At 44.0% G+C, this 15,661-nt stretch overlaps 1 protein-coding gene across 3 annotated transcripts in view; it reads left to right on the plus strand.

Moving 5' to 3' along the window:
- The window catches only part of gfra1a (gdnf family receptor alpha 1a), a 70,891-nt gene that overhangs the window by 23,327 nt on the left and 31,903 nt on the right, over positions 1–15,661 (plus strand). For 2 of the 3 annotated variants that reach the window (XM_061690627.1, XM_061690630.1), the window contains exon 4: positions 867–1,022. The exons of the other annotated variant lie outside the window; for it this stretch is intronic. In XM_061690627.1, the coding sequence (XP_061546611.1) occupies positions 867–1,022 (156 nt within the window). The remainder of the gene's footprint in view (positions 1–866; positions 1,023–15,661) is intronic. 3 annotated transcript variants of the gene reach the window in all.

The following is a 15,661-nucleotide window of genomic DNA, read 5'->3' on the forward strand; positions in this document are numbered from 1 at the left end:
AACGTCCCTCCTGCGCGCGACCCCTTTGTGTTCCACTTTAGCGGAAATTTCTCCCATCTTGTGGCGCCAGCGAGCAGGCAGCAGATCGTTTTGATTGTACACAAAGATGTTGCTTTTTTCCTTCGTGCCAACAAAGAGTTCTCCTCCTGTAGCCCCTTTCACACTGTCGTTCAAAGTCGTCTGTGTGAAAGAGTCCGGGGTTGACGTCCACCTGTAAATTAGTTTATTAGCCCACTGATTGTTCGAGTCATTGGACAGAAATAGATTTTTCTTTATTAAACGCGATAACGTACATGTGAGGTGCAGGTACTGTTTTTGTCCGGTTCGGATCGCCTACTGTAGTATCCGTGACTTTGAGTGTATATGGCTTGAAAGGCAGGGCCTGACCCGGTGAGTGATGTGGGCGTCAGCAAATGAGATTGTAGAGTTAGCTGGCTGATAATTTGCAAAACTGTCAGCTAGTTTGCGTGGGGAGTTACTCAAGTGAGTTGAGCTACTGCGGCTTGACGCATTTAGATAATTCACTTAGCTTGTGGCAATTGCTTTCAACACAAAGGGGCAAGGGAAGTGAGTCTCAGGTGTTAAACTTCACATATCGGTACCTTACACACATTGACACGGGCACAAAGCTGAAAAAATTCTGCTTTCGTGGTCAGTGTGAAAGTGGCTTCTGTGTGTGGAAGGCTAATGAAACTCAGCAAACCCCCTTCCCCCCTTCAACCTACCTGCTATAATGTGAGTCAGCTTCCCAGTCGACCCAGTTGTTTGACTTTTCCTCTCCGTCATACCCAAGCAACCCCCGGCCTCCCTTTGACTTCTGCGATGGTGGCGGGCCGGAGGTCCTGAACCGAGCGCGTTTCTTGCAGAGGGGGCCAAACCTTGGAGCAGCTCAGCCACTTTGTCACCGGCGAGGTGGGGGGGGCGGGCCCAAGGAGCTGCGCTGTCCCGGGGGGGCCCCTCCGCAACGGACCTGCAGGACCCCAGTAGAAACAGGAGGGCCCACCCCAACTGGGCCATACTGGGTAACACGTCTTTGTGTGTGTGTGTGTGTGTGTGTGTGTGTGTGTTTTCGTACTCTCCCTAAAGTTACAAGAACCTTTAGTACTTCTTGGAACTCAAAGGTTGCTGCAGACCCCACCTAAAATGCCATCTACCTAGTAGGTTCTTCTTTTGACATTTATAAATTACCCCGTTTCCCATAGATCTTGTGGTCCAAACACAGAGACACTGGTCCTCCAAGAGTTTTCGCACCTTTCAAAAATATTACCCCAGCCCAAGCAGTGTCTTCCCAGTTCTTTTCTCAGTCCAAACACATAATGGTCCTCCGAAGGTGCCTGGACAAAGTACTACCCAGCTGTTCAGGAGTCCTTTTGGCCCTGATAAATTACCCCAGAACTAAATTTAAGCAATAGGTCCAATGACACGATGGTCCTGTCCTAAAGTCATAAATAAACAGTGGCTACACAAGCAAAAACAACACAGAAAAGCAGTTTTTCAAGAGTAGCAATCTATTAATTTACTCAACTCAATGACAATTCCAGGAATCCCACTCCAATTCTTGGAAGCGTGGGTACAATTCAAACAATGATTTTCTTAAAAGGAAATTGCTTATGTTTTCGTGCAGTTGCACAGCAGAGGTCAAAATGATCTCTCTAAGTTCATTTGTCAATATAAGTCCCCCCTTTTGGGGTCACTGACCCACAAACCCCTGTCCCAATACGAGACGATAGCAGTTTATATCTGACTGGAGTCGTAAATAGAGTCCAACTTGATGGTTTTCTGAGTTTAAGTTCTTAAGGTGTATGTTCATGAAGTGGGGTGTGTGTGGTTGCAGGTGGGACTTATTCACTGAGGGTCTTCTGTCATCAGGATGAGTTCAGTGAGTACAACCCCGATTCCAATGAAGTTGGGACATTGTGTTAAACATAAATTAAAACAGAATACAAAGATTTGCAAATCATGTTCAACCTATATTTCATTGAATACACGACAAAGACAAGATATTTAATGTTCAAACTCATAAACTTGATTGTTTTTAGCAAATAATCATGAACTTGGAATTTTCTGGCTGCAACACATTCCAAAAAAGCCTGGGACAGGGTCATGTTTACCACTGTGTTACATCACCTTTTCTTTGAAGAAGAAGATGAATCACCTTTTATTGTCATGAACATGCATGCATGACCACGAAATTTGTTCTCTGCATTTAACCCATCACAGTGAACACATACACATGTTAGTGGAAAACACTGAAGCAGGAGGCAGCTGAAGCGCCCAGGGAGCATTACGGGGTATCAGTGTCTTGCTCAAGGACGCCACTGCCGTGAGTCCAGGGTATGTTGACGGATGGTCCAGTCGGCCCACTGCTGTTTATTGAACAACATTCAATAAACGTTTGGCAACTGAGGACACTAATTGTTGAAGCTTTGGAGGTGGAATTCTTTCCCATTCTTGCTCGATGTACAGCTTCAGCTGTTCAACAGTCCGGGGTCTCTGATGTCGTATTTTACGCTTCATAATGCGCCACACATTTCCAATTGGAGACAGGTCTGGACCGCAGGCAGGCCAGTCTAATACCCGCACTCTTTTACTACGAAGCCAAGCTGTTGTAACACGTGCAGAATGTGGTTTGCCATTGTCTTCCTGAAATAAGCGGGGGTGGCCGTGAAAAAGACGTTGCTTGGATGGCAGCGTATGTTTCTCCAAAACCTGTATGTACCTTTCAGCATGAATGGTGCCTTCACAGATGTGTAAGTTACCCATGCCATTGGCACTAACACAAACCCACACCATCACAGATGCTGGCTTTTGAACTTTGCGTCCATAACAGTCCGGATGGTTCTTTTCCTCTTTGGCCCGGAGGACACGACATCCACAATTTCCAAAAACTATTTAAAATGTGGACTCGTCGGACCACAGAACACTTTTCCACTTTGCCTCAGTCCATCTTAGATGAGCTCGGGCCCAAAGAAGCCGGCGGCGTTTCTGGGTGCTTGTTGATTAATGGCTTTTGCTTCGCATAGTGAAGTTTCAAGATGCACTTACGGATGTAGCGCCGAACAGTATTTACTGAAAATGGTTATCTGAAGTGTTCCTCAGCCCACGCGGTGATATCCTTTACACATTGATGTCGGTTTTTGATGCAGTTGCCGCCTGAGGGGTCGAAGGTCACGGGCATTCAATGTTGATTTTCGGCCTTGCCGCTTACATGCAGTGATTTCTCCAGATTCTCTGAACCTTTTGATGATATTATGGACCGTAGATGAGGAAATCCCTAAATTCCTTGCAATTGTATGTTGAGGAACATTGTCCTTAAACTGTTGGGACTATTTTCTCACGCACTTGTTCACAAAGAGGTGAACCTCGCCCCATCTTTGCTTGTGAATGACTGAGCAATTCAGGGAAGTTTCTTTTATACCCAATCATGGCACCCACCTGTTCCCAATTAGCCTATTCGCCTGTAGGATGTTCCGAACAGGTGTTTATTCAGCATTCATCAACTTTTTTGCCACCTGTCCCAGCTTTTTTTGGAACGTGTTGCAGCCATAAAATTCTAAGTTCATGATTATTTGCTAAAAACAATCAAGTTGATCAGTATGAAAATTAAATATCTTGTCTTTGTAGTGTATTCAATTAAATATAGGTTGAACATGATTTGCAAATCATTGGATTCCGTTTTTATTTATGTTTAACACAACGTCCCATCTTCATTGGAATTGGGGTTTTATCACACTGCCTCCTGGTGGCCAAGTCACACACACCAGAAGGTTGAGGTTGTAGTTTGAGACCCTGGCGGCCCACTGAGCGAGTGGGTCCGTCTTTGGTGATGGACATGTCCTTCGGAGGAGTTTCCACAGCAGATGTGCTCCCCGTGGAGAAGCCCTGGGGAAAAGACGGATGCACCGACATTTCTGATATTCCCGCTGTGTCATTGGACCATTTCCATTTTAGAGGGCAGGCAGCCCGATGGCGCCGAGGACATATTAAGCTCCTTGCAATCCAGCCTGAGGCGCGACGGAGATGTTATCGTCTTAATCGAGTGTGCAGAGCTGAAGGTGAAAATGGGCGATTCATCGATCTTCACCGTTAAATTGAGTTCATTTGTCAAGACTTTTTTTTCCAGCTTCCGTAGTTAAAAGCAAATCCCTGCTGATGTGCAATGCTTACATTAAAAACATGACTGCGGCCAGAAAGGAGCTAGTTTACAAAAGCAGACTCTGTTTAGGCACGCGATCCATGCAGCTTGTTTTTATTAAAATATTGCAGCGGACGTTTAAATTCGTCAGCTGCAATCCAGCCGTTTACTGCCACCGCTAAATATGTTCGTCAAGTACGTTTTTCAACGGGTAGGCGTTGAAGAGGGTCTCACCCACCCTGTCTGTGAAATTCAGGGTTGTAAACCAATGTAATGACTCACAGATCCCTGTAGATGGCGGTGTTGCATCGCTTTAGATTTGAGAGCAGCACAGCTTTTGAGTAGAAGATAAAAGTCAGGTGTTGAATCTCGGCTTGCCGCGTCGATTGTGAGGGAGAAAAATGTTGGAAGTCGGACATATTTAGGCACCTCACAGTCCAACAAATTATGTGTTGCAGTATGTAGTAGAAAGCATACGTTGCAATCGTGAGAAAAGATGACGCAGTTCATGGAGAGAAGGACGAACAGCACGTGAAAAAGCCAGTGACGTTCAACTTGAGCCACGCGGTGTGTCACCGTCACTCACGGCGTATTTCTTAGCTGCATATCTGCAAATACATATTTATTTTGCCGTCAAAAGTCCTTTCTCAGTCTTGCTTTTGTGGTTTTCGAGTTTGAGGTGCCACAAAAACAAAAGCTGCTTGACACGTTTCTTGGACAGGACCCGAAATGCACGACTCCAATACAAATGGACAGTTTCACAAAAGAGAGGTTTAATAAACTGAGCAGAGGTCGCTACACAGGCAGGCAATCCGAAAAGGCAACAGTATCCAAAAAACGTGAGGCAAAGAGGCAAGGTCAATCATCGGAACAGGGTCTAGTCTTACTAGGTGTCGGTGACGTGGAAACAAGGAACGCTGGAACGTGACGACAAGGTACAACGAACTGGCGACCAGAAAAAAATGAGACACGAGGTTAAATACAAGGGGTAATTATGGTAAACGAGGCGCAGGTGGGAAAAATGCTCTCAGGAGCAGGTGTGTACGAGACACACACCTGTGACAATTTGTTGTTAGGTGAAACCAACACACAGGAAATGCTTATTTTACTTTAGCGGTAAAGAAAACGGATTTATTCATCTTATTTCTGTGGCAGTGAATGCAAGATCGGGTAGCAGGAGAATTTAAGCAAATGTCTTGAATAATATCAATGTCATTTTCTTTTTCTCCAAGTGAAGGCAATCAGAAATCAGATTTTTCTAAAAAAAAAAAAAAAAAAAAAAAAAAAAAAGTCCAACTTGTACACACTTTTACTACACACGCTGTGATTGATGCATTAAGTCCTTTTGGTCGCTTGTCACGCCCAACTGTTGGCATTGCTCGTGCGTGTGTGCCAGGACGCTGGCATCCAGATTAATTAAAAAGGAATCCCTGTGTTCTCTGACAGGAATAAGGAAGCAGCCGAGGGCTTAACTGTAAACGCTGCCTCTCCCCAAAATTGTCACGAAAAAGCCATCCGGGCAGTAATTGACGATTCAAGCACGCCCCGAAGAGGATTTGCAATAAATGAAATGGATTCGCCGCTTTTGCTTTTCACGTACCGTCGTGTGATTTGTCACTTTTTTCCTGGCTTTACGCCTTCAGGACGCGTCGGTCCAATATTTAATATCAGCTCATATTTTTAGTGGGCTTTTATAGCCTTCTTTGTGCCAGAGGAAGCAGGTTAGCATATACAGAAAGAAAAAAAAAAATACAGGATTTAGTCAGGTAGACATGAGGATTTCCTTTATTGTTTTTGAAATATTAATAATAGCTTTGATTGCTGTGGCTGCAAAAGCTCTTTAGGAAGGTTCTGCAGTGGAAACGTGACTTTTGAATGCATTGTAAACATTTAGTTGTGTGTCTGGAATGACTTTTGAAATTAAACAACCAACTTAATCTTTTCTTATTTGAGTAGTTTCCAAAAGAGGAAGCCTTTCTGAATTTAGCAATTTGTGTTGTCACAATATGGCAAACTATTATTAGCCTAACTATTTTTTTGTTGAAAATATTAAATAAATAAAAACCTTCCCCTCCTTGAGCCGTCACCTTATCGTAGTGGAGGGGTTTGAGTGTCCCAATGATCCTAGGAACTAAGTTGTCTGGGGCTTTATGCCCCTGGCAGGGTCACCCATGACAAACAGGTCCTAGGTGAGGGACCAGACAAAGCAAACGATGGACTTGCTTTTCCCTTGCCCGGACGCGGGTCACCGGGGCCCCCCTCTGGAGCCAGGCCCGGAGGTGGGGCTCGAAGGCGAGCACCCGGTGGCCGGGCCTCCACCCATGGGGCCGGGCACAGCCCGAAAGGGTAACGTGGGTCCCCCTTCCCATGGGCTCACCACCTGTGGGAGGGGCCATTGGGGTCGGGTGCAGTGCGAGCTGGGCGGTGGCCGAAGGCGGGGACCTTGGCGATCCGATCCCCGTCGACGGAAGCTGGCTCTCGGGACGTGGAATGTCACCTCTCTGGCAGGGAAGGAGCCCGAGCTGGTGTGCGAGGTCGAGAAGTTCCGATTAGATGTAGTCGGACTCGCCTCCACGCACAGCTTGGGCTCTGGTACCAGTCCTCTCGAGAGGGGTTGGACTCTCTTCCACTCTGGAGTTGACCATGGTGAGAGGCGCCGAGCAGGTGTGGGTATACTTATTGCTTCCCGGGTCGGCGCCTGTACGATGGGGTTCACCCCGGTGGTCGAGCGGGTAGCCTCCCTCCGCCTTCGGGTGGGGGGACGGATTCTGACTGTTGTTTGTGCCTATGCACCAAACAGCAGTTCAGAGTACCCACCCTTTTTGGAGTCCTTAGAGGGGGTTCTGGAGAGTGCTCCCGTTGGGGACTCCATCGTTCTGCTGGGGGACTTCAATGCTCACGTGGGCAATGACAGTGAGACCTGGAAGGCCGTGATTGGGAGGAACCCAATATATATATATATATATATATATATATACGTGATTACTGCATACAAAACCACACTTTTAATCTCACAAAGAAGCTTCTCGCCGTGCACCTCCTTCAATTTTCCTGTCCATGTGATTAAATGGACCCTTGTTAACGGATTATCTTTTATCGCACCCGGTAACGCAAATATGAGCGTGCGCATTAATGGAGGTGAGACGCCAAGCCGTCGTAGGTTGTCAAACAAAAGAAAGGTCAGTGAGGAGCACTTCAGCTTCGACACTCGCGCCGGGAGTGAAGCATCCCAAACTGAGCGCTGTCGTGCGTGTTTGTGTGTGTGTGTGGTTCAGGAAAGACGCGCACGCGCAAAGGGGCCGACTGGCCGGCGTAGGCGGCGCGCTTCAATTTGGGAGATTTACATGCAAAGCGGCCGGCGCGGTGCGGTGCGGCGTGGGTGCAACTTAAGTCGGGGAAGTGAAGGTTGAAATGTACTCGCAGCAAATGCGCTTAAAGAGCGAGCGTGAGCGAGGGAGGGCGGAAAGAAGAAGACGGGGGGGGAAAAAAAGCTATTTCATTTGCAAGTGCAAAGTCAAAGTCACCAAACTTTGTCCCGAAACGATGGACGGTCCACTCGGGAAAATGAATGAGCTTTCGAAACGGTTCCTAAATGAAAAGTGCCGTCATTCGGTGACTTTGTTTCACATGCCAAAAAGAATGCTTGAGGTGCTACATGTGTTCATATTTTTAGGAAACAACTCCAGTGCAGCTCAGCCTCTGATTACAGTAGTAACGTTAATTACAGTTTAAAAACCCTAATGAGATGATTTTTCTTCCTGGAGTTAATCATTGCCGATTTTTTTTTTCCATATTCAAATCATTCATAATTTGTTGTATCATGGGATTTTCAGTGTCATTTTTTCTTGGTAAAATAAATACTTCCAAGCCTAAAACACAAAGAAAAATGAATTAAAACACATATTAAAAGGAATATAATGTACATAGTGTACGGTACTACTGTGCATTACTGTATGTTTAAGAGTTTAACAGGTGTTTCTAAGAGTATGGTAGATGTTAATAGGAGTGTGAGGAAGATGAATTAAGAGTGTGGGGAGGTTCATACAGCTTTCAAATATATATCAATAATGCCCCTACTTCTCAGAGTTCACCTTTTATTGGACAAACGAAGCGCTGCTTGCAAGTCAACGTCGGCTCACGTGTAGACAAACATTCATTCACAATTAATGATGTAACCACGAGGCCCCCCACCGTGCTGCCTTCAATGACTTCGTACATGGAAGGTTTTCCTTCCCCAAATCTGTTTGTGTTGTCGCTGCTGTTGCGTTCCCTTATTATTGTTATTATGATTTTATTTTTTGGGAGGGGGGGCTACGAATCGTCCTTTCCGCCTCGATGAGACGTTAATGCAAATCTTGGAGCTGGCCTCGAATTGGTGGTCACGCTTTGTAGCTGACTTGCATCTTAGCTAGCTCCTTTCTTCGCCGGCTCGCAGCCTCCTCTTCCTCCTCTTCATCCCACCTCCACTTTTCGCCGTGTTTGATTGGAGATTAGCGTCTCGGCACGCCTGACTCGGCCGCCTATTTTCGGTGGCCTCGAAGTGCGTCGGCGTAAGCCGGATGACGCCGTACCCCGTTATGTGCAGACGGTGGCTGGGGTTAAGCTGAACGGTTAAGATGGAATACATTTGCTCGGAATCGACGTGTCAAAAGCGCTCGTTTAATTGCGGCGTCGTGCTGCTGAGATGATACGTTGCTCTTCATTTAACGCAGCTCGACCCCACTGAGGAAAAATGCAACCTGAAAGTCTTCCGGGCAGGCTTGTCAAACTTATTTTCATCGCTTTGGACTCGAGTTCCCGTTTGCGTCAGAGGGAAAGCATCAAAATGTAAAATCACCTCTTCATAATATGACCTATAAAGTGGTGCCTTGAGATAAGAGTGAGCTCACCTACGAGCTTATCCGCCAACGGGTTGATTTTTATTTTTCTTGTTGTTGTCGCTTTGAATGAATCAACTCAGTTTACAGCAAGCAGCGCTCTGGTAGGAAACAGTTCTTAAAAAAAAAAAAAAAAAGGTTTCAAGTTGTTTTTTGCGACTCCCACTTGAACTTTGCCGCTAGCTCTATGCTAACACATCATGGAAAACGACATTGACAAGCTAACACTTAGCAGTGTTATTTGAACACAAATGGTGGAGCAACTACCGTAGACAAAGAATATTACGGTGCAGTGGATCCCCATATATTTGCATTTCAGCATCCGTGGATTCACCTATTTGCAGATTTTTAAATGTTTTTTTTTGGGGCAGGGGGTGGGCGGACCTGTCCATGTTTTTCACAGAAACCCCAGCTTATTGGCAGTATTTTTTTTCCTGATGTCCCCCTTAGTCACACTTTGTAAAAAAAATATTTTTGGGGTGGGTGTAACCCCATTTCCTTGGGAACCTTCGCTTATTGGAGGATTTTTCCTGATGCCTTCTTGTTCATGCTTTTTTTCTGAATTTTTTTGATGTTTACTTTTTTTTTGTCATGGCAATTATAATGAGCGTCAATTATTTGCAGATCTTTGCTGTTTGCGATCGGGCCTGGTTCCTATCCCCTGCAAATTGTGGGTGCCCACAATACTCACAGGCATATATTCTTTATCCTCTGCAAAAACATGACCAATATTACAGCAGCTTAGTGAGTAGTGAGTTGTTGTGAAATTATTCGTCTTGCACGGCAGTCTTATACTGCCCGCTGTCGGCCATGGTGAGCGCACGAGAAGAATCAGCACGATATATTGAATTGAAGCCTGAAATCGCCATGCAAACTGTTTCATTCTTTACATTGTATTTACTTATGTTATTACTGTATGCTATTTTCTTTAGAAAGTACAGTATTATAGCGTGTGATTTTTTTTCTTACATTAAGAAGAGATTTGGGGGAAAATAATTTGTAATGTCTGTAAAAAGTTTGAATTCTTGTAGAGATTTTCTGCCAGAATGAAGAGATGAAATACATTGAGTAAGAAACATGAAGTAGACACTTTGTTTGCTTTAGTGGGTGACATAAAATATAATATGTGCTTCAGAGGGTTTATGTGTTGGGGGGGGAATCATTTCTAAATCATAAATCAGGCTTGAAGAACAGATGTGTGTGTGTGTGTCTGAGTGAGTACGTGTGTGCGTGTGCCGACCCGGTACTGACTGCAGCTAATCTCGGTGTCTACACAGCAGCTCGTATCGCATATCAAGTGGCAGCAAACGGAGTGTGTCATGGAAAATGAACGCCCGTGCGCGCGTTCCAACTTTGTTTGACATTTTGGCCTCGTTCACACGGCCAGCAAGCCGAAAATCCAATTTTGCTCGTATGCGCCTTCGTTTCATTTGCTCAAGTCTTCATTGTAAAAATCACATGATATTGTATATTACTTAGAGTTGAAGCCAGACGTACACATACACGATATAAAAAGACACGCGTGCTTTTTTTTCCCTCATTGTCTGATATGCAGCCAGACTGAACTTTTCCTGTTTTAGGTCAAATAGGATTACCATAATGATTGGCATACTGGCATTTACACAATAGAAAAAAATTTATACATTAGCATTACCGCGCTAGCAATTACCATTTTGGATTAAAAAAAAATCTATATATGCTAACTACCATTCAGCTCACTCATACATCTTGTTATATGTACAGTACACATCTAGCAGTGTCCTAAAAATCACGTACAGACAGACGCCCCTGTCTCCTTTTTGGCAGTTTATCACTGGCCCAACACTGCGTCCGTCGTCTGCAATAAATGTCCGTGTGAAACATCGGTTGTGGCGGCGCAAACATATTTCCGGGTGAAACGTTTTCTCCCTTTTTTTATTTCAAAAAAATGTTTTTTTGGTCTTCGAGGTAGAAATTCTGCGTCGACCCATTTTTGAAGTCGAGTTAACCGAGTGATTCCATTACCCCCCCTCAGCCCAAGTTTTGATGGATTCCACAATTGTGAAATGTCTTAAATGTGACTTCCTTAAATTGTGACAGACGAACCTGATGAAGCACACAGCTTGATATATAATATGTTCCAGCGGCGTGCAGGCCTTTTTAATCGGTCGTCGTGCCTAATATTGTGGCCCACGCACAGGAGCATGTCCGCAAAATTGTGTGACAGCGTGAAACGAGATCTGCGCTGCAGAAATGTAGCAGCTGTCAGAGATGGTGACATTTATTGTCAGAACCGCCGAGATGTGCTGCTGAATGTTCACTAATCTTCTTAGCCCAATAAAAAAATCAACTCCACGTTTTTTGGCCAGCTGGAAAAAAAGTCTGATTTTCTTTCTTTTATCGTCATCCTTTTAACGGTGCACAATATGTGCGCATGTTTAAAAAGTGACAAGAGGCTGTTTTAAAGCATACTTACAAAGGAACAAGGATATGTTGTATATCATTTATAACATATTATGAAATACTAAATGATTTATTCGCACCACCAAGGGGCTCCCATGTTGACGTCTTTTACTTGGATTTTTTTAGTATTATTATTTGATGAGTCGCTATTGTAAATGATTGCATTGAAATTAAAGTCCTCAAAAATATTTTACAAATAAATGAATAAAATCACCACATTGATGACTCCGCTGAAAAGATTGATTTACTTATTTTTATGTATTATATTTTTTCCTCTTGCTTTTCTTTTTAAGTATCTTTCAGGACTTTTATAAACATGCAATCAAATGTATATTATTTAAAATTTGTGGGTTTTTTTTTATTTTTCAGGATGAATTCAAATACATTATTTAAAATTAATTAGAAATATTTTTGATTGTATATTTGTATATACTCTGTATATCCAAATATATATTATATTGACTATTATTCAGGATTATTTTATAGATATATATTATATATATATATTATTAGCTTTTTACATTTTTGTTTAGGATTTTCGAATGATTTATATTATTTGTCTATTTATATATCATGGTGTATATACAGTATATGAATGATAGTGGGCAGAATGGTGGCAAAGCCTTGGGGGAGGTCTCTGCTGTTTACGGGCTGTGCTCGCGCATTGGCGTGTCATCAATCTTTGTGTTTACACTTGGAGTCGCGCTTGGGCCCTAATAAGGCCTGGAACAAGAACATACACCTTTTTGACTCTATTATTATTATGCAAATGTGTTGCACTCGTTAATAATAAGAAGAAGAACATGGAGCCAGCGAAAGCTAAAAATAAAACGACGAGGCGGAAGGTTTGACGGACGCCGAGCGAGGAGGGAGACTCAAGCGATTATCCTGGGGTGTAGGGTCTGTTCAGAGTTATTTGTCCTTTAAATTGTCAGGCTGATAATCGTAAATGTTCAACCAGGTCAATATTCACAGTGGGGAATCCACGTGGCCACGGACTTGTGATTGTGATGTGAAATGGAACGATAGCCAAGTCGTAGTCTCAAAAGCGAGGTACACACATGCCAATAATCCTCAAATTAAAAGAAGGAATGCACCTAATTTTCAGCCCGATTCGCACCCTCCGATCAAAGTCAGCAATGCCCTCATTTTCAAATGTCTCTAAAGATGATCCTGATCGATTAATCTGTGGTGTGGAAGGCAATAAAAGTCCTTTTTCCTCCCTCAATCTCAAATCTCCCAGGCTAAAGTATAGGACACACATCGCAATAATCAGGACCAATTTGAGCATTTTCCCTCACGTCAGCAAAGGCCCGATTATTGCTTGTGTCTACAGATGATTCTGAGTGATTATCCTGTGGTGTAGGCTGTGTTAAGATACATTTTTCCTTTCAAAACTGGTAATTGGCCAAAGTAGAGGACACACAGAATGATAACTGGTCCAAATTTTTCCCTCCCTTCCGATCAAAGTCAGCTAAGGCAGAAATATCGGATGTATCTGAAGAGAATTCTGAGTGATTATCCTGTGGTTTGGGGTGTGTTACGAGCCCCAACAATCTGTTTACTGGGTAAAGAAGAGTACACACATCAAGATAATCAGGCCAAAGTTGAGCATTTTTGTCCCTTTCCGATCTGTACAGATGTGATTGTCATATGATCCTCATCCATTATCATGTAATGTGGAGTGTGATGAGAGTAATTTCTGTCTCCCCGATCTTCTTGGAAAACAATCAGCACCGACAATCAGTTCAGGTGTCTTCTTTGTTGTATTTGCCGACCGTTTCAATGCGGGTCAGCCTCGGTACTACGAACGACCTGGTTACGCTCGTGGTGTGCTGCGTTGGTCATCACCAGTACACCACACACGATAAGGTGTAAGTTTTTCATGGTCACGTGCGGGCTCGCTCATATTTTCAAACTTGTCATTTTCAGCTCTTAAATCTTTCTTTTGTTTGTTTGTTTTTTTTGCATTTTTGTTGTTGACGTCTGCGTCATCGTCTCGCTCGATTGTCCTCGTGCGCTTCGCCACATGCTGCTTCACAAAGACGAAAGGTTTGCCACCCTAGTGCGCTCTAATGCACCTTGCGGTGGACGTCTGCCAAAAAAAGCCGCACTCCCGCTCGGTTACGCCACTTCAGTGCAATTAGTCGCTGCCTTTAATTACAGCGGAGTGGCTTGTTTTGCCTATAAAACACTCCAAACAGTTACAGGATGATCAAGTGTTCTCTTGTGAGACGTGTTTGTACCAAATGTATTTTAGTCGCAAACCTTCGTGCCTTTGATATTGCTTGTAGAACAAAGCACTTCATCTTTCCCCATTGAAATGCCATTAATCCCAAAAAAAACCAAAAATAAATTTTGTGACTTGTTTTTTATCCATCCATCCATCCATTTTCTGTCGCGCTTCTCCTCACGCGGGTCGCGGGCGTGCCGGAGCCTATCCCAGCTGTCATCGGGCAGGAGGCGGGGTACGCCCTGAACTGGATGCCAGCCAATCGCAGGGCACAAACAAACAAACAACCATTCGCACTCACAGTCACGCCTACAGGCAATTTAGAGTCTTCAATTCATGCACGTTTTTGGGATGTGGGAGGAAAGCGGAGTGCCCGGAGAAAAGCCACGAAGGCACGGGGAGAACATGCAAACTCCACACAGGCGGGGCCGGGGATTGAACCCGGCTCCTCAGAACTGTGAGGCTGACGCTCTAACCAGTCGTCCACCGTGCCGCCTTTGTTTTTTAATTTAAAAAAAAAAAAAAAAAAAGCCCACTTCGGTATTGTACTTTATTTATAGCCACACACACTCAAAGTCGCAGAGGATGGGAACCTCAAGTGGACAACAATAATACCTGCACTTCGGATGCATATTTGACATTGGTATTGTTGTTTAATAATGCAAAATAATTTTTTATATGATGACTTGAATTACGGCCGGGATAAATGCTAGAATAATCAATTCTACAAATATTCAATACCCTCACCCCTAACCCAGGCTAAACTTAGCTTGTCCCCGACATAAAAACCTTGTCTCTCAGTTGAGAATCTCTTTCGCATACTTCCTTGACACCAATCACTGTACTACTTTCCTATTTAGACAGGGCTTTGGCAGCATCTTCAGGTGTTTCAAGAATTTGGTGAAAACTGCAAATTTTTCAGCAAATACTTTAGCTCGCAAAAGGCTTCACAGAAAATATTTCAATAGTGAAATTTTGGAGCCATGAACCATAAATACGGGAATTACTGTTGTTGTGAGTTGGAAACGTTAGTCAAGGGTAAATGGCAAATGTTTAATTATACAATTAGCTCTTCTTAGCATTCCAACATGTCGACCGGCTAGAGGAATCAAACATCCAGGCACACTTCACACGTCCTCTCCGGAAAGACGAAGGAATTTCGGGGATGCTGACCGTTGCGCGCCTGCATCCGTCTGCCTGACGTCTTTCTGGAAATGTGTCAAGTGTGCGGCACGCTTGTTTTTTCGTACCTTGAAAAGAAATAAACGCTGAGACATCTGGACGCCGGCCAGTCCAGCGATGGCCTGTGAGCGCACTCTCGCCGCCGATCTTAGCTTTTTCCGCTCAGCGATGTCGCCGCACCTGCGCGAGGAACGTAGACGGACGTTCTTTCTTTCACGCATTAACGCGAGGAATGTCTCGATCAGAAAATGGGAAAACCGTCTCGCTGGCCTCGGGAGGGTGATTGCCCTTTCTGAGGACGGACGGATTGAAGTGTTTTTCTCCAGCTTCTTCTCCTCCACCAAAGCTGATTCTAGCTTTACGAACTTCAACACATTTTATTATTTAGTCGTCAGCGCACTAACGTGCCCACGGAACGCTGCTCAATCCTCAACTTTATTACGATACGTTCCACAAATGTAGAACGCTCTCTCAATCCAACTTAAACGTGGCATTTTTGGCATTAAAGTCAAAATATAAAAATGCCTCATCGTCCAGAAGAACATTTTCAACCATGGTTTCGAGACTATGTTTTTTTTTTTGTAATATATTGTATATTTTATTTTAAACTCAGTAATGTTGTGCATTGCAGTGCAGTGCTATAACTTCTAATTTGCAGAGACCAAGCCGCCATTGCACAGGCGAGTGAAAGATTTCACTGCTGAGCCCGTTCGGACTCTGTCGCTAACTAAAACAGCAGCAACTAAAAAGGGCGGGTCAACAGTCTCTCGGATAAGTTCAAGCACATGTTGT

The sequence above is a fragment of the Phycodurus eques genome, chromosome 11, assembly GCF_024500275.1.
Source record: "Phycodurus eques isolate BA_2022a chromosome 11, UOR_Pequ_1.1, whole genome shotgun sequence".
NCBI lineage: Eukaryota > Metazoa > Chordata > Actinopteri > Syngnathiformes > Syngnathidae > Phycodurus > Phycodurus eques.